This window comes from Sturnira hondurensis, unplaced genomic scaffold (assembly GCF_014824575.4).
Source record: "Sturnira hondurensis isolate 20B ecotype Veracruz unplaced genomic scaffold, ASM1482457v3 Scaffold0006496, whole genome shotgun sequence".
Classification (NCBI taxonomy): domain Eukaryota; kingdom Metazoa; phylum Chordata; class Mammalia; order Chiroptera; family Phyllostomidae; genus Sturnira; species Sturnira hondurensis.
Genome location: NW_028079127.1, coordinates 22,991,385 through 23,014,044, shown reverse-complemented (window position 1 = coordinate 23,014,044; position 22,660 = coordinate 22,991,385). Strand labels below are relative to the sequence as shown.

General features: G+C 43.6%; 1 protein-coding gene across 6 annotated transcripts in view; it reads left to right on the top strand.

Annotated features, from left to right (window-relative positions):
• The first annotated feature begins 9,675 nt into the window (after positions 1-9,675).
• The window catches only part of TMEM177 (transmembrane protein 177), a 31,894-nt gene continuing 18,909 nt past the window's right edge, over positions 9,676-22,660 (top strand). For 2 of the 6 annotated variants that reach the window (XR_005067026.1, XR_005067022.1), the window contains exon 1: positions 17,100-17,182. Coding sequence is in view for 2 of the 6 variants with exons in the window: in XM_037049884.1 (XP_036905779.1) it covers positions 17,123-18,058 (936 nt within the window). In the remaining 4 variants the exon portion in view is untranslated. Of the gene's footprint in view, positions 9,681-15,493; positions 15,562-17,099; positions 18,373-22,535; positions 22,602-22,660 lie in introns of those variants that run through there. The other 4 variants (XM_037049884.1, XM_037049883.1, XR_005067024.1 and 1 more) reach the window with 4 other exon arrangements.

The following is a 22,660-nucleotide window of genomic DNA, read 5'->3' as shown; positions in this document are numbered from 1 at the left end:
GGCCATTCTAGTAGTTGTGTTTAGTATCTTATTGTGGATTTCCTAATGACTAATGATGCTGAGCACCTTGAGATGTACTTGTTGGCCATTTGTATATATTCTTTGGAAAAGTGTCTGTTCAAGTCATTTGTTCATTCTTCCATCCAAGTACTAACCAGGCCCAACCCTGCTTAGCTTCCGAGATCAGATGAGATCGGGCACGTTCAGGTATTTGTTCATTCTTTAATTGGGTTATTTATCATTTTGTTGTTAAGTTGTTAGAGGTTCTTTATATATCTTTAATACTAGAGCCTCATTATATCTATTATTTCCAAGTACTTTCTCCCCTTCCATGGACTGTCTTTTGATTTTCTTTTTTGTGTATGTGTGTGTGCATTTTTTTTGCATTTCTTTTTCCTTTTATTTTATTTTTTATTTAATTATTGTTCAAGTACAGTTTTCTGTCTTTTACTCCCATCCCAGCCCACACCCCAATGCTCCCCACCTCCCTCCCATTTCCACTCCCCTTAGTTTTTGTCCATGTGTCCTTTATACTTGTTCCTGTTATTCCTTCCCTTATCCCTTGAAATTCTCTCTCCTCTCCCCTCTGGTCCCTGTCAGCCTGTTCTGTATTTCAGTGTCTTTGGTTACATTTTGCTTGCTTATTTGTTTTGTTATTTAGGGTCCTGTTAAAGGTGAGATCATATAGTATTTGTCCTTCACCACCTGGCTTATTTCACTCAACATAATGCTTTCTAGTTCCATCCACGCTGTTGCACAGGGTAGTAGCTCCTTTGTTTCTGCTGCATAGAATTCCATTGTGTATATGTACCATAGTTTTTGGATCCATTCATTTACTGGTGGGCACATAGGTTGCTTCCAATTCTTGGCTATTGTAAATTGTGCTGCTATGAATATCGGGGTGCATAGGTTCTTTTGGATTGGTGTTTCAGGGTTCTTAGAATATACTCCTAACAGTGGAATTGCTGGGTCAAAAGGCAGGTCCATTTTTAGTTTTCTGAGAAGATTCCATACCGTTTTCCCTAATGTTTGTACCAGTCTGCAGTCCCAAAAACAGTGAACTACCGTCCCCTTTTCCCCACAACCTCTCCAACATTTGTTGTCTGTTGCTTTGTTTATTATGGCCATTCTGACTGGTGTAAAGTGGTATCTCATTGTGGTTTTACTTTGCGTCTCTCTGATAGCTAGCGATATTGAGCATCTTTTCATGTGTCTCTAGATCCTCTGTATGTCCTCCTTGGAGAAGTGTCTGTTCAAGTCCTTTGCCTACTTTTTAATTGGGTTACTTGTCTTCTTAGAGTGGAGTTGTATGAGTTCTTTTTACATTTTGGAGATTAAACCTTTGTCTGAGGTATCATTGGCAAATATGTTTTCCCATACAATTGGTTGTCTTTTTATCTTAATACTGTTTTCTTTAGCCATGCAGAAGCTTTTAATTTTGATGAGATCCCATTTGTTTATTCTTTCCTTTATGTCCCTTGCTCTAGGGGACATATCAATAAAAAATATTGCTGTGTGAAATATCTGAGATTTTCATGCCAGTGTGCTCCTCTAGAGTTTTAATGGTGTCACAGCTTATATTTAAGTCTTTTATTCACCTTCAATTAATTTTGGTGTATGGTGTAAGTTGGTGTTAGAGTTTCACTTTTTTTGCACATAGCTGTCCAGTTCTTCCAACACCATTTGTTGAAGAGGCTATTTTTACTCCACTTTATGTTACTGCCCCCTTTGTCAAATATTAATTGCCCATAGAGACTTGGGTTTATTTCTGGACTCTGTGTTCTGTTGCATTGGTCTATGTGCCTGTTTTTATGCCAGTACCAGGCTGTTTTGATTGCAGGGCTTTGGGGTTTTTTTAGTATATTTTATTGATTATGATATTACAGTTGTCCCATTCCCCCCTTCACTCCCCTCCACCCTGCACACCCTTCGCCCACCATTCCCCCCTTTTGTTCATGTCCATGTGTCACAAGTTCTTTAGATTATATATTTCCCCTACTATTCTTGCCCTCCCCCTATTTTCTATCTACCGTCTATGCTACTTATTCTCTGTACCTTCTCCCCCCTTCTCCTCCTCCCACTCCCCTGTTGCTAACCCTCCATATGATCTCCATTTCTATGGTTCTGCTGCTGATCTAGCTGTCCTCTTGGTTTGCTTTTGTTTTAGGTGTGGTTGTTAATAACTGTGAGTTTGCTGTCCTTTCACTGGTCATATTTTTCATCTCCTTTTTCTGAGATAAGTCCCTTTAACATTTTATATAATAAGGGCTTGGTTATGATGAACTCCTTGAACTTGACCTTATCTGAGAAGCACTTTATTTGCCCTTCCATTCTAAATGAAAGCTTTGCTGGATAGAGCAATCTTGGATGTAGGTCCTTGCATTTCATGACTTGGAATACTTCTTTCCAGCCCCTTCTTGCCTGTAAGGTCTCTTTTGAGAAATCCACTGACGGTCCGATGGGAACTTCTTTGTAGGTGACTGTCCCCTTATCTCTTGCTGCTTCTAGGATTCTCTCCCTCATTTTAATCTTGGCTAATGTAATGATGATGTGCCTTGGTGTGTTCCTTCTTGGGTCCAACTTCTTTGGGACTCTCTGAGCTTCCTGGATTTCCTGGAAGTCTATTACCTTTGCCAGACTGGGAAAGTTCTCCTTGATTATTTGTTCAAATAAGTTTTCCACTCGTGGCTGTTTCTTTTCCCCTTCTGGTACCCCTATAATCCGGATGTTGGAACGTTTAAAGATGTCCTGGAGATTCCTAAGCCTCTCATCATTTTTTGGAATTCTCGTTTCTTCCTTCTTTTCTGTTTGGTCATTTCTTTCTTCCTTCTGGTCCACTCCATTGATTTGAGTTCCAGTTTCATTTCCATCACTATTGCTTTCCTATGCACTTCCCTTCATTTCAATTAGTTTAGCCTTCATTTGTTCCTCTAATTTGTGGCTAAAACCAACCAGTTCTGTGAGCATCCTGATCACCAGTACTTTGAACTGTGCATCTGAAAGGTTAGCTATTTCTTGGTCATTTAGAATTATAGGCTCTGGGGCTTTGAGCTGTTCTTGGGCCATAATTTTTTGGTCCGTTCACACCTGTTATGTATGAGGGGTGGAGCCTTAGGTGTTCACCAGGGCCGGGCAACCCAGTTGCTGGGTTGTGACGCTGTATGTGGGGGCGGGGTAAGAGAAGGGAAAAAAATGTTGCTTTGCTGCACTCTGCTCTCTCTCTGATTTCTGTCCCCTGTGAGGCTTCCCACAAGCAAATTGGGCCTGTCTGGGGCTGGTTCCCAGGTGTGTGGGCCCATGTACCCTCCAGGACCCTGTGGGTCTCTCCAACGAACTCTCTGTGAGCCTGGGAGCCTCTCCCAGCACCTTGACCCAAAAAGTCTTTTCAATTGGCACTTTCAGGCTCTACTTCCCATCGCTGGGGCCCTGGCCTGAGCGGTCTGTCTCACTGCTCACTCCTTTGCTTGGTTTATCTACACGTGAAAGTGTGACCGTGGTCAGCCAGCCACCCTGTGCCCTCACTGGGTCCGTTTATTGCCACCCCACACCTGGGATCCACCAACTGCCGCCACCTACGCTCCTGGATCGGTCCAACCAAACAATCTTTCTTTTTTATTTATTTATTATTATTTTTTNGACTTTGTATCCTGCTGTTTTGCCAAATTGATTTATTAGGTTGAGCACTTTTGGGGTAGAGTCTATAGGACTTTTCCATGTTCACTATCATGTCATCTGTAAACAGTGACAGTTGTTTCCTCCTTTCCAATTTGGATGTCTTTTATTTCCTTTTCTTGTCTGATCACTGTGGCTAAAACTTCCAATACTATATTGAATACAAGTGGTGAAAGTGGACAACCTCATTTTGTTCCTGATCTTAGTAGAAAAGCTTTTAGTTTTTGCCCATTGAGTATGATGTTACCTGTAGATCTCTCATATATGGCTTTTATTATATTGAGGAATGCTCCCTCTATCCCCACTTTGCTGAGTGTTTTTATTATAAATGGGTGCTGTACCTTATCAAAAGCTTTTCTGCATCTATTGATATGATCATGTGATTTTGTCTTTGCTTTTGTTTATGTGTTGTATTACATTCACTGATTTGCAAATATTGAACCACCTTGCATCCCTGGGATAAATCCCATTTGGTCATGGTGTATGATCTTTTTAATGTATTGTTGGATGCAGTTTGCCAATATTTTGTTGAGGATTTTAGCATCTATGTTCATCAGTGATATTGGACTGAAGTTTTCTTTCTGTGTTGTGTCTTTATCTGGTTTTTGAGTCAGGGTGATGCTGGCTTCAATGAAAAAAGTTTGGGAGTCTTCTATCATTTTGGATTTTTTGGAATAGTCTGTGAAGAATAGGTGTAAGCTGGTGCCTGAATTTCATTTTTTTTTTTGCACGCAGCTGTCCAATTCTCCCAACACCATTTGTTGAAGAGGCTATCTTTACTCCATTTTATGTTACTGCCCCCTTTGTCGAATATTAATTGACTGTAGAGATTTGGGTTTATTTCTGGACTCTCTGTTCTATTCCATTGGTCTATGTGCCTGTTTTTATGCCAGTACCAGGCTGTTTTGATTACAGTGGCCCTGTGATACAGTTTGGTGTCAGGTATTGTGATCCCTCCTACTTTGTTCTTCTTTCTCAAAATTGCAGCAGCTATTCGGGGTCTTTTCTGGTTCCATATAAATTTTTGAAGTGTTTGTTCTATGTCTGTGAAATATGCCATTGGTACTTTAATAGGTATTGCATTGAATCTGTAAATTGCTTTGCGGGGTAGTATGAACATTTTGATGATGTTAATTCTTCCAATCCATGAACACGGTATATATTTCCATTTGTTTGTGTCTTCCTTGATTTCTTTCTTCAGTGTTGTGTAGTTTTCTGTATACAGGTCTTTTACCTCCTTGGTTAGGTTTATATATATATATAGGTTTAAAATACCTAGGAGTATTTTATTTTTGTTTTTGCTATATCAAATGGGATTTTTTCTTGATTTCTGCTTCTGCTGTTTCATTGTTGGTATATAAAAATGCCTTTGATTTCTGGATATTGACTTTGTATCCTGCTGTTTTGCCAAATTGATTTATTAGGTTGAGCACTTTTGGGGTAGAGTCTATAGGACTTTTCCATGTTCACTATCATGTCATCTGTAAACAGTGACAGTTGTTTCCTCCTTTCCAATTTGGATGTCTTTTATTTCCTTTTCTTGTCTGATCACTGTGGCTAAAACTTCCAATACTATATTGAATACAAGTGGTGAAAGTGGACAACCTCATTTTGTTCCTGATCTTAGTAGAAAAGCTTTTAGTTTTTGCCCATTGAGTATGATGTTACCTGTAGATCTCTCATATATGGCTTTTATTATATTGAGGAATGCTCCCTCTATCCCCACTTTGCTGAGTGTTTTTATTATAAATGGGTGCTGTACCTTATCAAAAGCTTTTCTGCATCTATTGATATGATCATGTGATTTTGTCTTTGCTTTTGTTTATGTGTTGTATTACATTCACTGATTTGCAAATATTGAACCACCTTGCATCCCTGGGATAAATCCCATTTGGTCATGGTGTATGATCTTTTTAATGTATTGTTGGATGCAGTTTGCCAATATTTTGTTGAGGATTTTAGCATCTATGTTCATCAGTGATATTGGACTGAAGTTTTCTTTCTGTGTTGTGTCTTTATCTGGTTTTTGAGTCAGGGTGATGCTGGCTTCAATGAAAAAAGTTTGGGAGTCTTCTATCATTTTGGATTTTTTGGAATAGTCTGTGAAGAATAGGTGTAAGCTGGTGCCTGAATTTCATTTTTTTTTTTGCACGCAGCTGTCCAATTCTCCCAACACCATTTGTTGAAGAGGCTATCTTTACTCCATTTTATGTTACTGCCCCCTTTGTCGAATATTAATTGACTGTAGAGATTTGGGTTTATTTCTGGGCTCTCTGTTCTATTCCATTGGTCTATGTGCCTGTTTTTATGCCAGTACCAGGCTGTTTTGATTACAGTGGCCCTGTAATACAGTTTGAATAGAAGTCAAAGCATCCTTAAATGCTTTGTAGAAGTCTCCTGTGAAACCATATAGTCCAAGGCTTTTGTGTGTTGGGAGCTTTTTGATTACAGCTTCAATTTCATCTGCTATTATTGGTCTGATCAGGCTTTCTGCTTCTTCTTCATTGAGTTTTGAAAGATTATATTTTTCTAGACATGTGTCCATTTCACCTAGGTTTTCAAATTTCTTAGCATACAGTTCTTCATAGTAATTTCTTACAATTCCTTCTATTTCTGTGGTGTCAGTTGTAATCTCTCCTCTTTCATTTCTGATTGTGTTTGTTTGGGTCCTCTCTCTTCTTTTCTTGATGAGCCTTCTTAAAGGCTTGTCCATTTTGTTTATCTTTTCAAAGAACCAACTCCTGGATTCATTGATCCTTAGAATTATGCTTTCAGTCTCTATGTCATTTAATTCTTCTCTGATCTTGGTTATTTCCTTCCTTCTTCTTGCTCTTGGCTGTCTTTGTTGTTGTTCCTTGAGTTCTTGTAGGCTTAAGTTTAGGTTGTTTGTTTGAAATGTTTCTATCTTTTTTAGATAGGCCTGTATTGCTATGAACTTCCCTCTCAGGACTGCCTTCACTGTGTCCCATAAGTTTTGGGTTGTTGTGAGTTCATTTTCATTTGTTTCCAGAAACTTTTTGATTTCTTCTCTAATTTTGATTCTTGACTCATTCATTGTCTAATAGCATGCCATTCAACCTCCATGATTTGGGGTGTTTTGGTTTTTTTCCCCTTGGGGTTGGTTTCCAGTTTCAGTCCCTTGTGGTCAGAGAAAATGCTTGGTATGATTTCAATTTTCTTGAATTTGTTGAGGCTCGTTTTGTGTCCTATCATGTGGTCTATCTTTGAAAATGTTCCATGTGCATTTGAAAAGAATGTGCATTTAGCTTCTTAGGGATGAAGAGTTTTATATATATCAGTCAAGTCCATTTCATCTAGGGCATTGCTCAATGTCACAATATCTTTGTTGATATTTTGTTTGGAAGATCTCTCCATTCTTGAAAGTGGGGTGTTAAAATCCCCAACTATAATTGTGTTGCTGTCAATATCTTTCTTGAAATTCTCTAAGATTTTCTTTATATATTTGGGTGCTCCTTCATTGGGTGCATATATATTTACAATGTTTATGTCTTCTTGGTGGATTCTTCCCTTGAGTATTATGAAGTGGACTTCTGGGTCTCTCTTTATGGACCTTTTTTTGAAGTCTATTTTGTCTGACATGAGTATTGCTACCCCAGCTTTTTTTTCCTGGCTGTTTGCTTGGAAAATTTGTTTCTAGCCATTCACTTTTAGTCTGTGTAGGTCTTTTGTCCTGAGGTGGGTCTCTTGTAGGTAGCATATGTGTGGGTCATGGTTTCTTATCCATTCAGCTATTCTATATCTTTTGATTGGAGCACTTAATCCATTTATGTTTAAGGTTATTATTGATAGGTACTTATTTATTGCCATTTTTGTACCTGTGTTCCTCTCTGTCTCTTTCTCTTTTCCTTCCTTTCCTTAAAGCAGTTCTTTTAGCATCTCTTGCAGAGCTGGTTTGGTGGAGGCATATTCTTTTAGACTTCTTTTGCCTTGAAAGCTCTTTATTTGGCCTTCTATCTTGATTGAGAGACTTGCTGGGTAAAGTAGCCTTGGTTGCAGGCCTCTGTTTCTCATTACTTGGAATATTTCTTGCCATTCTCTTCTTGCTCAGAGCATTTCCTTTGAGAAGTCAGTAGCTAACCTTATTGGGGCTTTCTTGTATGTCACTTCCTGTTTCTCCCTTACTTTCTTTAAGATTCTCTCTTCATCTTGGAATTTTGCCATTTTAATTATGATGTTTCTTGAAGTGGGCCTCTTTGGGTTCCTCTTGATTGGGACTCTCTGTGATTTCTGGATTTGTGCAACTTTTTCTCTCATCAAATTAGGGAAGTTTTCTTTCTTTACCTTTTCAAATAGGTTTTCTATTTCTTGCTCTTCTTCTTCTTCTTCTGGTATCCCTATTATTTGGATATTATTACGTTTCATATTGTCTTGCATATCTCTTAATCTCTCTTCATTCTTTCTGAGCCTCTTTTCCTTTTCTTGCTCTTTCTGGGTGTTTTTTTTCTACTTTGTCCTCCAACTCACTGATCCGATCTTCTTCATCAATCCTGCTTTTCATTCCTCCTACTGTGTTCTTCAGTTCAGAAATTGTATTCTTCATTTTCTTTTGGCCCTTGTTGATATTTTCTATTTCCTTTTTCATGTTGATATAGTTTGCTGTGAGTTCATTGTAGTTCCCCTGTAGTTTCCGGTAGGTCATTTTGAGCTCTTTGAACTTCCTGATGACCAGTGCTTTGAATTCAATATCTGATAGATGACTTGCTCTATTTCATCTAGCATTCTTTCTGAGGCTTCCTCCTTTCCTTTCATTTGGGGATTGGTTCTTCATCTTCCCATTGTTTGTAAGACTCTTCTTTTTAGCTTCAGCTTCTTAAATTGATTTTTCTGACTCCCTGGGTTTATGGTGTAAACTTCTGTGGTAGAATACCTGTGAAATTCAGTGGTGCAGTCTCCTTTAGGTATCCTAATGTTCTCTGCTTCTGCCTACTCCTTTTGTGTGTGTGTTTGTGATCAGTGGGAGGAGGAGGCAATACATTTTATGACAGTGGGAGAGTATTTTGTGATATTTACAGTCACAGCCAGTAAGGAAGAGATAGAAGATCTTTAGGCTATATATAGTGTTAACTGTAATCTCCAACTCAACTTGCCACCTTTAAGAAAGGATGGACAAAAGATAAGTCTCTTGTTGGGGAGGAAAGTCTTGTAAGTTGGATCTAGACAGCAGTGAGGTTGCAGGTGGTCAGATTAAGATTACTTTTTAAAAAATCTCTTGTTGGTTTTAAATTGGCCAAACCGCTTTTTCTGGCTGCAGCAGGCTGAAGGGTTGATTGGTGTGGTCTTTCTTGGGACACTCTCCCAAAAGCTAGCCTGGCGCCTCTCCCCAGGGCTCCACAGAGGTGGTCTAGGTTCTTTTCAGAGCACTTTCCCTGGGGGTCCTCACTATGGGCTGGGGTGCAGGCACGCACATGCCAGTCAGGCCTTCTGGGTCCTGCATGATCTGGCATGGTCCTTCTCAGTTCTGTGGGGGAACTCAAGGGCTTCCGCCCATTCTCTGGATTGCTGCCAGGCTTGGTGGGGAGTAAGCCAGGTGGCTGTTGCAGGAGAATCCTTCAGTTCACTTTCCAAAAAATTTCTCAAGAAAGCCTGCCTCTCAGCACAGCCCAATCCCCCAGCCAGACCCATGGCTATAGGAGTTGGAGCCCAACAATGCACATCTCAATTCTCCTGGGCTGGCGACCACAGAGTCCGCAGTTGAACACAGCCTTTTGTCCTTATTACCCTCTCTGTGAATTCGAGCAGAAAGGTTTCTCCCAGGTGTTGCCCAACCTTCCTTAGACGGGGAGAGAGGGAGCTGATGACCTGGCTCTCTCCCAAAGACCCTGCAGCAGGCCCAAGGCTCCCAAAGACTCTGCTGTATACCTGCCAGTTGCCGGGGCTCCTGAAGAGTCTGTGGCAGATGCATCGGGCGCTGGTCACCAGCGGAGAATGGGAGCGCCGGGTGCGGGACACCAAGCAAGGCTGCTGGGCCCCGGCTGAGGCCACTGCTGGTCTTGTCCTTGCTCCGGTCCCTGAAACCCTACTGACCTGGAGCTGTCTCCTTACCGTCTGATTTTTTCAGAGTCCATTACAATTTTTGGTCTCTTATTTTCATAAATGCTGGGGAACTTTTGGCTGTTTGCACTGTTCCTCCGTAGATCGTCCAGGATTTTCTCCCATGTGTATGGGAAATGGAATCCACTCCCTCCTACTCTGTCACCATCTTCCCTGTTAGTCTTTTTGCATTTTTTAAAAATATATTTTATTGATTATGCCATTACAGTTGTCCCATTCCCCCCTTCATTTCCCTCCACCCTGCATACCCACAATCCCCTCTTTAGTTCATGTCCATGTGTCATAAGTTCTTTAGCTTCTACATTTTCCACATTACTCTTGCCCTCTCCCTGTCTATTTTCTCCCCACCGTCTATGCTACTTATTCTCTGTACCTTCTCCCTCTTCTCCTTCTCCAACTCTCCTGTTGCTAACCCTGCATCTGATCTCCATTTCTGTGGCTCCACTCCTGATCTAGCTGTTCGCTTAGTTTGTTTTTATTTTAGGTGTGGTTGTTAATAACTGTGAGTTTGCTGTCCTTTCACTGGTCATATTTTTCATCTTCTTTTTCTGAGATAAGTCCCTTTAACATTTTATATAATAAGGGCTTGGTTATGATGAACTCCTTGAACTTGACCTTATCTGAGAAGCACTTTATTTGCCCTTCCATTCTAAATGAAAGCTTTGCTGGATAGAGCAATCTTGGATGTAGGTCCTTGCATTTCATGACTTGGAATACTTCTTTCCAGCCCCTTCTTGCCTGTAAGGTCTCTTTTGAGAAATCCACTGACGGTCCGATGGGAACTTCTTTGTAGGTGACTGTCCCCTTATCTCTTGCTGCTTCTAGGATTCTCTCCCTCATTTTAATCTTGGCTAATGTAATTATGATGTGCCTTGGTGTGTTCTTTCTTGGGTCCAACTTCTTTGGGACTCTCTGAGCTTCCTGGATTTCCTGGAAGTCTATTACATTTGCCAGACTGGGAAAGTTCTCCTTGATTATTTGTTCAAATAAGTTTTCCACTCATGGCTGTTTCTTTTCCCCTTCTGGTACCCCTATAATCCAGATGTTAGAACGTTTAAAGATGTCCTGGAGGTTCCTAAGCCTCCTCTCATTTTTTTTGAATTCTTGTTTCTTCACTCTTTTCTGTTTGGTTGTTTCTTTCTTCCTTCTTGTCCACTTTGATTTGAGTCCCAGTTTTTTTCCATCACTATTGCTTTCCTGTGCATTTTCCTTCATTTCACTTAGTGTAGCCTTCATTTTTCCTTGTAATTTGAGACCAAAATCAACCAGTTCTGTGAGCATCCTGATCACCAGTATTTTGAACTGTGCATCTGATAGGTTGGGTATCCCTTCGTCACTTAAAAGTATTGGCTCTGGGAATTTGATCTGTTCTTCCATTTGAGCCATAATTTTTTGTTCTGGTTGTGCCTGTTATATATGAGGGGTGGAGCCTTAGGTGTTCACCAGGGTGGGGCAACCCAAGTTGCTGGGTTGTAATGCTGTATGTGGGGGCAGGGTCAGAGAGGGAATAATGGCGCTTGTTCTGCTCTCTCTCTGATTTCTGTCTCCTTTGCTGCTTCCCACAAGCAAATTGCTCCCCTCTGGTGCTGATTTCCAGGAATGGGGCTTGTGTATGTTTTATGACCCTTTAGGTCTCTCCAACGAACTCTCCTGTGAGGCCGGAACTCTCTCCTAGCACCTTAACCCCCACCAGTTTTTTAATTGGTGCTTTTAGGCTTTATTTCTTATATTTCCTGTCACTTGGGCCTGGGTTGCATGGTCTGTCCCACTGCTCGCTACTTTGCCTGGTTTATCTGCACACTCGAATGTGTGTCCACAGTCAGCCAACCGCCTTGTGTGCCTCACTGGGTTTGCTCGTTTCCTCCCCACGCCCAGGTTTGTCAACCACTGTTTTTTCCTGCCATGACCCCTCTCCATCAGCCACCGACCCCACCCCTCTTACCAGACTGGATGAATGGTTCGTTGTTGTCGGACTTCGGTACAGTTCAATTTTCTGTCTGTTCTGGTTGTGTTTTTGTTTCTAAATTTTAGTTGTCCTTAAATTTGATTGTGCGAGGAAGCACAATATTTCCTCCTACGCCTCCATCGTGGCCAGAACTCCTCATTTTCTTGATAATGTTCTTTGATGCCCCAAAGTTTTTAACTTGATGAACTCTAATTGGTCAGCCTACTTTAAAAGATATTTAAACAAAACATTTTATTATGGAAATTTCCAGACATATAAGCAGTCTTATGAATCCCCTAACCTTGTCATGAAGTTCAACAACTACCAGCATTTTGTCGATGTTATTTCATACATATCTCTGTGTTGGGTCCAGCCTTGGAAGGGTTCAGGGTCCCTGAAGGATGGAAGGCGCAGGCAACAAATGAAAAGTCAGACACCTGATTGGATGCCGGAGAATAGCCCGCCTCTGTGGGTCTGACCAAATTCTCATAGTTTGAGTTAGGCTTTATTTTTAGAGATTGTTGTATAACATTAAAGGAACAGGTGCATGGCGTGATCAGTTAAGCAGAAAAAGCCAATACAGAGGTAACCGGGAAAAGTACAAGAATTTCCATAGTTTCAGTTATGTTAAACAAAGGTTGTTTTGACCAGGAGAGCCATTAATCAGACAATTTGAAATAGCTGTATGTACAGAGTTTGAATGTCTTATTGTTTATTAAAGTTCTTAGAATTTGACATGGGGCAAAAGGGTATGCTAGACCAAGCAGAGGTTAGGAAATTCATTATAAGGCCTTAGCTATCTATCTTTCTGCCTAAAATGTTTCTTTATGTAATATGGACTCTGACTCCTTGGTAATTGTTTCTACGTGCTTAGTTTGTAGTAGCTAACCAGCTTCTCCTGTTTCTTTGCCTGTCTAATTCCAATTAATACATATTCCTGTCCAAGGTAGAGGAGGGGCTGTTACTCCATCAACTTTTAGATAGTCAGAGACTATTTCATTAGGGAGTAACTTTGTTCTCTGACCAAGAAATTATTTTGTACAGCTTCATTGGAATTATGTGGATCTCTGGGCCTGAAATGCAGGTGTCTAAAAATCCCACCACCTATTAATCTCAACAACAAACATGCAAGGGAGGGATAGACAGGAAATCCAGCCACAGTTGCCTCTGCTGTGCAGATGCATCTCATCCGTCCGACTGTGTCAAGGGATGGCTGTTGGTTGGCTCCCGACATCCCTGGTTTTCGCGGTTGTTTTGTTTTGGCTGTAATCTTTCCAACTAAATAGAAGACATCATGTTTTTGCACCTGTAAGTACTTTAGTATGCATCTCTGACAAGGACTCTTTGGTTTACATAAACATCATGCTTTATTCCACCTAACAAAATAAGCAGTTATTAATATCATCTAATACTAAACCCATATTCAGATTTTCCCAGTTGTCTCAAAGGTGTCTTTTTTTATAGTTAGTAAACTGACTTGATTCAGGATCCCAGCAAAAGCCACAAATTGCATTTAACTGCTGTCTTTCAAGTCTCTTCTTTATAACAGTCTCCTTTCCCTCCATCTTTTTCATGTCATTGATTTGTTAGACAAACCACATCACTTGCTTCATCAGGTATTTCCCACATTCTGGACCTGGCTGAGGTTACATATTAAAAGATGTTTTAGCCTCATTTATATACAAACAACTGAGCAGCCAAAGTTGGAGTCTCAGAACCAGAACAGATCTTAATAATAACTAACAGTTATATGGCACAGCTGCATTGGCACTATACATACATGAACTCATTGAATCTTTACAATTACCCTAGGAAGTACTTGGTACTCTCATCTCCATTTCATTGAGAATACTTGGCCCAGCAAGGTTAACTTGCCCAAAGCCACACAGCTGGTAGGGGTGGGGCCAGACCTAACCCCAGCCATCTGGCTCCAGCATCTGTGCTCTTCACGGTTGCCAGATTTATAGCTGGTCACAGAAGTTTGGGGACAGATAGAGTGCTTTTCAAAGCCAAGATTGAAGGAAGACCCCAAGTCCTTTCTAGAACAGTTGACTTGAAGTACCATTCTCTCGCCTCTTTTGTTATGTGAATGGAGTGCCAAGGTGGTTTCTAGGGTTAGAGTGTAACAGAGCCCTTTGAAACAGGTATTTTCCTCACTTTACAGATGAGGAAATGGAGATCCAGAGGGGGGACCTTTTTGTACCCAAGAGCCTCCGAAGAAGGTCTCTTTTCCTGGGCTGCAGTCTTCCTAAGCGCTGATTCTAGGCTGAAGCTGGCCCAGGTCCAGAGGCAGCCAGGCCAGGTTGGGTTTCTCCTCTAGTGTCAGCAGAGATCTCGCTGCCTGACCAGTCCATGATATCATAAGGGGCTGCTGAGCCAAGCCTGAAACACGGAATGCTGACCCCAAAGTGTTCCCAAAGGAAGCTACACACAAAGCATTAGCAAGCCATCCAATATGATCCCAACTGGCCCACTGCAGCTGGTCCTTGTGTGGTCAGGTGCACTGTAGAGAGCGCTGAGCTGGTGATTTGTCTGGAGACATGACGGTCTACAGGCTGCTCATCTGCCAAAGCCCCACCTCAACACCTGTATGCACCTGTATGCACCGGTATGGTCTCCTTTCATCCTCACCTTTCTGTCCAGAAATTAAGCCCTCCTTTCCCACTTTCCTGGGGTGGAAGAGAAAGCAAAACACAGAAGCCAGACCCACTTGGGAAAATTAGCAAGACTCAGTAGGTTGAATTTGTATTGTTACGGGAAAGACTCAGACCGAACACTGTAGGAAGCGAAGTGAAACCTTTATGACGCATGCAGACCCAGAGGAGGCAGTCTCCATATTCTGGGCCCCGATCAGTGGGGAGCAATTGCTTATATAGGGTGAGGGGTGGTCTGTCACTTAGACCGTTACTTCTGGTGGGAAAGCAAGAAGCAGCTTACAGAAGCAAAAAGCGAAATGTTATCTCTAGCACACAGGGGATATGGTTATCTCTGGCTCACAGGGACAAGCAAGAAACAAAGGAAAAAAAACCAAGCCATAAACAAGTCATTCTCTGGGTGCTGTGCTATGTTTTAAAATAACTGCCCATTTCTTCTAACAGTATGAAGGCAGGAGCTAAACTGGAAAACTCACAGAGAATGAGTCCTATTCTGTTCTGGTATATGAGACCTAGGTACCCTGCTCAAGCTAAATGTTTGTTTCTTCATCTGTAAAATGGGAATGATCTGCTGCAAAGGCCTAGAGACATTTTCTGGAACGGATTAGTCAATATTTTAAGATTCCTGGGCCAGGCCTTTTCTGTCCTTGCTTCTCAAGTCTGTCCTTCTCAACTCTGCCAAAGACAACTTGTGAAGGAATGACTGTGGCTATATTCCAATAAACTTTTACTTACAAAAATAGGTGGCAAGCCTGGTGCACAGGCAAGCCCATTCCTGACCTACTCATAGAGTTGTGGGAAGGTGAGGTGACAGATGTGACGCTGCTCTGTGGACTGTAGACGGTGAATCACGAGAGGAATTGGGGTGCGGGAGCAAAGGATGTGGTAAATAAAATGAAGCCCAGAGCACCCGCCGGCGGTGAGCTTAATACACAGGAAAAGTCACATGGACCTGGCAGTCAGGCGGGCATAGTGTCCAATGGAGGCTTTGCTCCAAGCTGCCTCCTAAATCACGCAGAGTCGTTGTTGTTCGCTCAACCGCTAACCCGCCGCCAGGACTTTGCAGGTTGCAGCCCCGTCCAAAGTGCTCAGTTGGGGAGGAGCCTCCCGCCCTGGCCCGGCGTGCTCTGCGCCGGCCACGCCCCTGAGCCCGCCCCCCTGACTCCCTCCCGCGCAACCCTGCGCCCACGTTGCCGCGTCTCCAGCTACGGCTAGTAGGTGAGCGCGCGGTTGGGTGAACCCCCGCTCTAGGCTACTCGATGGAACCCCGGGCGTGGCCTGGGGGGCCTGGATGGAGGCCGAGGGGGCAGAGCTCAGTGAGGTTACCGCAACTCCTCTCCTCACGGCTGCCTGAGGAGTGCGCGGCACTGGCTCCGAGGCCGACCGGCAGCGCGTGGCCTTGGCGCGGGTGGGCCCGGGGCCGTTGGTACCAAGGCCAGGACCCTTCCTTAGCTAGGCTCAGTTTTATTATTGGAAAAAAGGGCCAAGTTTTGTGACTCTTCAGGAATTTTTTATTAAAATAAGTACCCCGCGTTCTTATTTGCAGTAACTTACTTGCCAATTAAACATTTCACAGACATGAAGACAGTAAGTTTCAAAGTTAAGTAGTTGTGAATTTTTCTGAAATAATGGGATGCCCCCGAGATGTGTTTCAGAATAAACTAGTTGATGAAGGAATGTGGGTGGGAGTAGAGGTAAAACAAGATTGGCTATGAGTTGATGATTGAAGTTAATGTAATATTTCGTCTGCTTTTGTATACGTTTACAATTTGGCATTAAACTTTTTTTTCTAAAATTAAGTTTGCTGTGAATGCCTGACAACCTGTGTTCAAATAATGTGCCTGTAGTAGTTAGCGAGGGCTGCCATGACATGTACTCAGTGACAGAAATTTATTTTTCTCATGATTCTAAAGGCTAGAAGTCTCAAATTAAGGTGTCAGCAGAGCTGTTTTTTTCTGACACTTCTCATTGGCTCACAGATGATCACCTTCTGGCTTGTCACGTCTCATGGTCTTTCCTGTGTCTGTGTCCTAATCTGTTCTCAATGAGGACATCATATTGAATTAGGGCCCACCCTAATGACCTTATTTTTGCTTAATTACCTCCTTAGAGGCCCCATGTGTAAATACAGTCATATTTGGAGGTGGGGGAGGGGGGTTTAAGACTTAAACATATGAATTTGAATGGACTTAATTCAGCCCTTAACTGCCATTTTGTTAGTTTGGAATTTTAGCCAATTTACTTAGCCTGTCTGTGCCTCCATTTTCACTGCCCCTCCTTTAAATAGGGGCAGTAGTAGTAATTAGGTCATGGAGTTGTGAGATAATAAATGTGAAGCTGTCAGAACTGTCCTAGTATACAGTCATAGTCAATAAATTGAACATATGCTTCATCTGTAAATTAGTGGTCATAGCGCTTCACTGTGGATAAATAGTGGAGTGATGCAGTTGAGTACTTAGTGCTGTGGGAATAAAAATAATAATCACAGATATTATCACCAGGGTGTCCACCACTGTGCCAGACATTTTACCTGTGTTCATTCGTTTACTAATCACAGCCACCCTAGCAGTGGGCCATTATCACATGCCTATTTGGCAGATGGAGAGGTTGATACACAGAGATGGAACTGAGATTTGAACTCGGGTCCTCACCACTGTGTTGTATTGCCCTAGTTAAAAAGGATGTAGCCTGGGAGGGTGTTCAGTCAGCAGGCAGACCTAGGGAACTATTGGCTGACTTCTCTTTTTCTTGGCCCAGGTTTACAGCGGTGGCAGCATTCATGGCAGGTCCCCTGTGGCGGGCAGCAGCATTTGTGCAGAGACACAGGACAGTCTTATTGGTGGGTTCCTGTGCAGGCCTGTTTGGGGTCCAAATCTCCTACCATCTTTTCCCAGATCCTGTGGTTCAATGGCTATACCAGTACTGGCCTCAGGGCCGGCCAGCCCCGCTCTCCCCAAAGCTACAGAGACTCTTCCAAGAGGTGCTAGAGGACATAGGTGTCCCATCAGGCCATTGCTATGAGGCCTTCACCACCTTTACCTTCCAGCCTGTGAGTGCTGGCTTCCCAAGACTCCCTGCTGGGGCTGTGGTGGGCATCCCTGCCAGCTTCCTGGGTGACCCAGTGACCAACACCAACCATTCTGTGGTTGTACATGGGCAAAGAGTGGACTGGAAGAGCCCAGAAGGTACCCGGCTGAGAGATGCCCTAACTTTGTCTCACGGTGCTCAGAAGTTTGCTTTGGCCAGGGAGGTGGTGTACCTGGAGAGCAGTGCCGCTGCCCTGCAGGCCCTGGTGGCCCCAGCTTGCCTAGCAGGAACCTGGACACTGAGCGTGGGTGTGAAGCAGGCACTGGGGCTCTATGGAGGCCCCATGAACTTACGGGCAGCATTCAACCTGGCGGCAGCAGTAGCAGGCTTTGTGGCTTATGCCTTCTCCACCGACTCGCTTACTCATGCCCTGGAAGCCTGGCTGGACCAACGCACAGCCTCCCTGTCTACAGCCTATACCCTGGGCGGAGTGGAGTTCTATGAGAAGGTTTTGTCGGGCAACCTAGCCCTGCGCAGTCTCTTGGGCAGGCCTGGAGAGAAGCTGTATACTCCCAGTGGGAATGTCGTTCCCAGACATTGGTTCCGTATCAAACATTTACCTTACACGACCCGCCGGGACTCTTTGCTGCAAATGTGGAGGGCAACTCTCAACTCAGGCCGCTCATGAGGGGCCCATCTCACAGGCAGCTCCAGCTCACGCAGGCATCACCCTGTCGTTGACACTGGGGGCTCTTTCTGTGCTTCCGCACCCACAGGCCAGTGTTAGAAAAAATCATAGGCTTTGGAGTTAAACAGCCTAGATCCTACCCCAGCCCAGTTCTTAACCATCTCAGTACCCTTGGGCACATCCCTTTATGAATCTGAGCCTTGGTCTCCTTCACTGTAAAATGGGGATGATGTAAATTTCTGGCAGGATTGTGGGGTCTCCTGGCAGAAAGGGTGTTCTGTAAATAAACAGGATGTTTCTCCTTGGTCTTTGAATACCAGTGGGCTCTAGGGGTCAGAACACATCTCACCACCAGAGGTACTGGTAGGATGTAAACACTTTTACAGTGAAGAACTACAACATAGTTTTCCTGTTGGTCAGATCCTAATTTCCTTCTACTGTGGTAGAGATTAAAGGCTTTGAGAGGCCAAGAGGAGAGGCCAATGTGTGCCTGAGAGGCTGGGAAATAATGAGCTTTCGGTGGGGCTTTAAGAGTGATGTGTCCAGTGTAGCCGGCATGCTCAGAGAAGGCTAGGCAGCCAACAAGGTGTGGTGGGCCCCAGGAGAGCCCCTAGGCCTGAAGGGGAGGTGTTGCTGGAAACTGGCAAGACCTAGGTTGAGGGAGACCTGGCTGGACCTCTGGCCAAAGGAAGGGTAAGGAACAAACCAATGCCAAACGATGACCCTGCAGGGATGGGGGCCACCAATGTGATACAGAGCATGCTCTGGGCTGGGACAGCAGAGGGAGTGAGGTGAGGGCATAAGGGGAGATGGAGATGGGATGAATGAACTTGGCTTACAGAGCAGGGTGGAGGTAGATAGTGGACCTGGCCTGGTGTCCCACATCTTTGGCCAGCTTGTTTTCCTTCAGCCCTCTGATTTCAGTGGGGAAAGCAGGACACTTCTTGGTCACTTCCTAGAGGGCACAGTGACTACTCAGGGACCCCAGGAGGCCTTAGGCCCCTGCACACAGTTTGGGGGTTGAATCCAGAAAGATTAAAAACTTGCTCTAAGGCTGTGCAGATGGGCCATGTGACAGGAGGTTGCCCTATGAATGTTGCCCTTCATCTTCATTCTCAGATGTCTGCTGTGTACCTCAGTCATCTGCACTCTGCCTGGATCGCTGGGGGCATTGTTCTACTCAGTCTTGCCCCCCACACATTCATGGTTCTCAGAGCTACATCAGTACGTAAATATAACCCTCACCACACACATGCACATCCGAACACAGCCATAATAAAGGGAGGGGAGTCGCAGAGTCATGGTGCTGGCCATGGTGCTGGTTCTCTGCCCATCCCTGACCCTATTCTTCCTCCATCCGCACCAGCCAGCATCCATAGTGCAGGGCCCCATGTGGCTATGCCTGGAGCTGAGCACATGCACCCGGAGCCCAATCCCCACATGTATATAATCCCAGACTGGGTTCCAAATGGATGTGAGGGTCCTTACCTAGTGAGGCCTCCTGCCCACCCTATTCCTACAGTAATGTTTATGGGGCCCTTATGTGCCCAGACACAGTGCTGGGTTCTTATAGAGGCATCTTTAAAAATTTACCCCCCCAATTCCAACATGTAGCTGGTGAGATTATTTCAATTTTACAGACAAGCAAACAGCACAGAAAGGTAAATAAATTTGCCCCAAATCATAAAGCTTTGTAAGTGGCAGAACCAGGATTTAAAGCTAGCAGCCTGGCTCCAGATCCCATTCCTGAAACCCTACATTTATACTGTCCTATTTATCCTGAGGTTTTCATAGCACAGATTTATACTGGGATTCTACAGCCTTTCTCCCCATGCTGGATAGAGGCGACTTTCCAGCCCCACGTATTTTATCAGGGGGGAGAGAAAAGATCACTGAGCAGGTCCTTCTGGAACGTCTGGTAGAGACCCTTTCAGCTAATTGACAAGGAAGGGCCACCAGATACAGTTTGTGCTGAAGTGGGAATGGGGTGGAAGGGCAGAGTCTTAGGAAGCCCCAGCTGAGGGCAACTTAGGAGGCAGAAAGAACTATGAGTTCAAATCCTGGTCCTCCCATCTTAGTAGAATGACCTTGAACAAGTGATTTCACATCTGATCTCGTTTCCCATTTGTAAAATTAGGATATTAACATGTATCTTACAGCATTGTTTTGACAACAATGAAATAAAGTTTCATTGAAATAAAGTTTGCAAAATGTGAAGCCCAGTAAGGGTATACAGTAAGCTTTAAAGGAAGGTTGGTTTCCTATATTTTAGTATTTTTATGTGGCACAAGTACCAGGTTGCTCAGGCCTTGGAGTTGCTGCCCAAATACCAGTAATTCTTGAGACTTGAACCCTCACAGGGAACTCACTGTTGCTTAATACAAGTGTGTGCGTACAGCTTTTCAAGTGCCAGTTAGGGCAGTTCTTTAGGTTACAATTGGTTGGCACTTTTGGGGAAATTATCGTACTTGGCAGCAACTGAAAGCACAGGACCCAGGTGGCCAGCCCCAGGGGGAAATGTCTGACTGGAGAAAGGGGCATTAAGATAGGAGGTAGTCTTTGCACCTACTATCCTGGTAATTTTTAGATGCTAGAACATTCAGTGTTCGTAAGGTTGTGGTGAAATTGGCATGAGCATACACTCTTATTGACATTAGTAATAGGCAGTTTTGCCCCCACTGCTCCCCGCTCCTGTGTTCTTAGTCTGGGGTCATCCTTTCCCTGTTCCCCTTGGTTTTGAAACAATAGACTACCACAACATTGAGAAGGTATCGCTTCTGTTATTAAACTGGAAAAGATTTTGACTTCTGTCTTTGCTTGCAGAATGCTGTCTTCTTGGATGCATGCTTTATTGAACCAAGTTGCTCTGTTGGAGAGGCCCACATGGAAAGTCTGACCAACACTGGGCTAAGAACTGACGGCATCAGTCCAACAGCCCCCGACAACCATGTGAGCATGAAAGAGAATCCTTCCCCTGTCAGGCTTTCAGGTGATACCTCAGCCTCAGCGACAACTTCATCTCAGCCAGTGACAGACCCTGAAGCAGAAGACATAGCTAAGCCATGTCTGCATCCTTGATCCATAGAAGTAGTGGGACAATAAATGTGGGTTGTATTAGCCACTTAGTTTTGTAGGGTCTTTTATGCAGCAATAGACAACTAATACATATCATTAATTGACATATTTTTACAAAGTAACGTGGCAAAATTTGATACAATTATAAAACTGCATTTTTTGATCTAGTAACTTCAGACCTTAAAATTTACCCTAGAGCTACAATCCAACAGGAACTAATAGTATATGCCCAAAGATGTATATGAGCATTAGCTATAACACAAAAAACATGGGAATAATGGAAATCATGCACAGTAATGACTTAGGAAATCGTGGTACATCTATTTGTTGAATATTGTTCAGTCATGAAAAAGTATAATTATGAAGATTATGGTAGAAACATGGAAATATTAACTATAAATATTGAACCTTTAAAAAATATGAAGTACCACTTGCATGATGATTGCAATGATGTAAACATAAGATATTGAAAGTCATTGTTTTGCCCTGGCTGGTGTGGCTCAGTGGATTGAGCTCAGGCCTGCGAACCACACGATTGCAGTTCGATTCCCGGTCAGGGCACATGTCTGGGTTGCAGGCCAGTTGCCAGTTCCTGGTTCCCGGCAGGGGATGCACGAGAGGCAACCATACATTGATATTTCTCTCTCTCTCTCCTTCCCTTCCCCTCTAAGATAAATAAATGAAATCTTAAAAAGAAAAAGAAAGTCATTGTTTTGTGGTGAAAATCTGGATGACTTTATTCATTCAATATATATAAGCACTTAACACCATCTGTATTTATATATGCATATACACAAAGGTTTATTCAAGAGTGGAGGGAAGGGGGTACATCCCTCTCCCTGCATCAAGGTGACAGATTCTGGCATCACTGCTTTTGGACTTGTATCCCTGGGGTGTGGCCAACCTTCAGTGTGTCAGTTAGTGGGCAGGTCATGACAGTGTGCTGCTCAGATTTGCTGTGGGAGCAGCATTGACTGACAGTCCCAATTGTTCTTCCTCTAGATCCACCACCACATTTTCACTGAGGCCATGCCTCCTGCTGGCTGCTTTCAGCCAGGGACTGATCACTGTGGCAGTACCAATGCAGGCCTCCTCCACTGAATTCTAGGAGCCCCCCATGAGTGTCTAAGGCTCAAGGACACCCCAGTGGCCTGGGCTGATTTTTCTTAGAACTTCTCTGAAATTTGAAACCCCTCCTACCCAACCCTCCTTCCTTCCGTCTCTCCTTCACAGGTGTCAGGCCTACATTGTGGTTAAGAAGGCTTTTCCTCCTGCCTAATCCTGTTTCTTCCCCTTAGTCCTTCACAGGCATTTCCCCAGTAATGCCTCTCTTACCCATGTAATCCTGTCTCAGTGTCTACTTCTCAGGGGACCTGAGCTAACAGTTTACTCCCTCACTCAGTCAGGTATGGGGCGCCCTAAGGACTGCCCTGCCCTCGTGGAGCTTTCAGTCCTGCAGAAGAGACTGGTAGGTGACCCTGCAGTGACAACACAGTGAGGTCAGTGCAGTAGAGGTGTGAGAGGGAC